General features: G+C 46.6%; 1 protein-coding gene across 1 annotated transcript in view; it reads right to left on the bottom strand.

Moving 5' to 3' along the window:
- The window catches only part of EMH_0082990 (uncharacterized protein), a gene marked incomplete at both ends in the record, with an annotated part of 1,327 nt that overhangs the window by 412 nt on the left and 209 nt on the right, over window positions 1-706 (bottom strand). Inside the window, one exon of the mRNA XM_013500596.1 lies at window positions 475-706. Within this exon, the coding sequence (XP_013356050.1) occupies window positions 475-706 (232 nt within the window). The remainder of the gene's footprint in view (window positions 1-474) is intronic.

Genomic DNA, 706 nt, shown 5'->3' with positions numbered 1-706 from the left:
CAGCATTACAAGTATTGATAGAATGTTGTGCTGCTGCTTCTTCTCCTTCTGCTGCTGCTGCTGCTGCTGCGTGCAGCAGCTGCTGCCGCTGCTCGTTCGGCTGCTGCAGCAGCACGTTGCTTATCTATGGAGCCCCCCAGCAGCAGCAGCAGCAGCAGCAGCAGCAGCAGCAACAGGAACAACAGCAACAACTGCAACAGCAACAGCAACAGCTGCAGCTGCAGCAGCAGCAGCAGCAGCAGGATGCAGCAGCAGCAGCAGCAGCAGCAGCAGCAGCAACAGTTCTGCTGCTGATACCCTCCCCATTGAGTAAGCACAACTAATGCTGCAGCTGTAATAAATAAATAAATAAATAAAATAAAATAAAATAAAATAAAATAAAATAAAATAAAATAAATAAAATAAAATAAATAAATAAATAAAATAAAAATGATAATAAATATAATAACAACAATAAAAGGAATAATAATAAACCTGTATTTGTGCTGCTGCTGCTGCTGCTGCTGCTGCTCCTGCTGCTGCTGCTGTTACTGCTGCTGCTGCTGCTGTTGTTGCTGCTGCTGCTGTCCCTGCCGCTGTATTTCTCTTTCTTTGCTGCTGCTGCTGCTGCTCCTCCTGCTGCTGTGTTTCTCTTTCTTTGCCGCTGCTGCTGCTGCTGCTGCTCCTGCTACTGCGGCTGCTGCTGCTGCTGTTACTGCTACTGCTA

Source organism: Eimeria mitis, genomic scaffold (assembly GCF_000499745.2).
Source record: "Eimeria mitis Houghton genomic scaffold, Emh_scaff5595, whole genome shotgun sequence".
Taxonomy (NCBI): domain Eukaryota; phylum Apicomplexa; class Conoidasida; order Eucoccidiorida; family Eimeriidae; genus Eimeria; species Eimeria mitis.
This window is presented reverse-complemented; position numbering and strand designations above follow the sequence as displayed.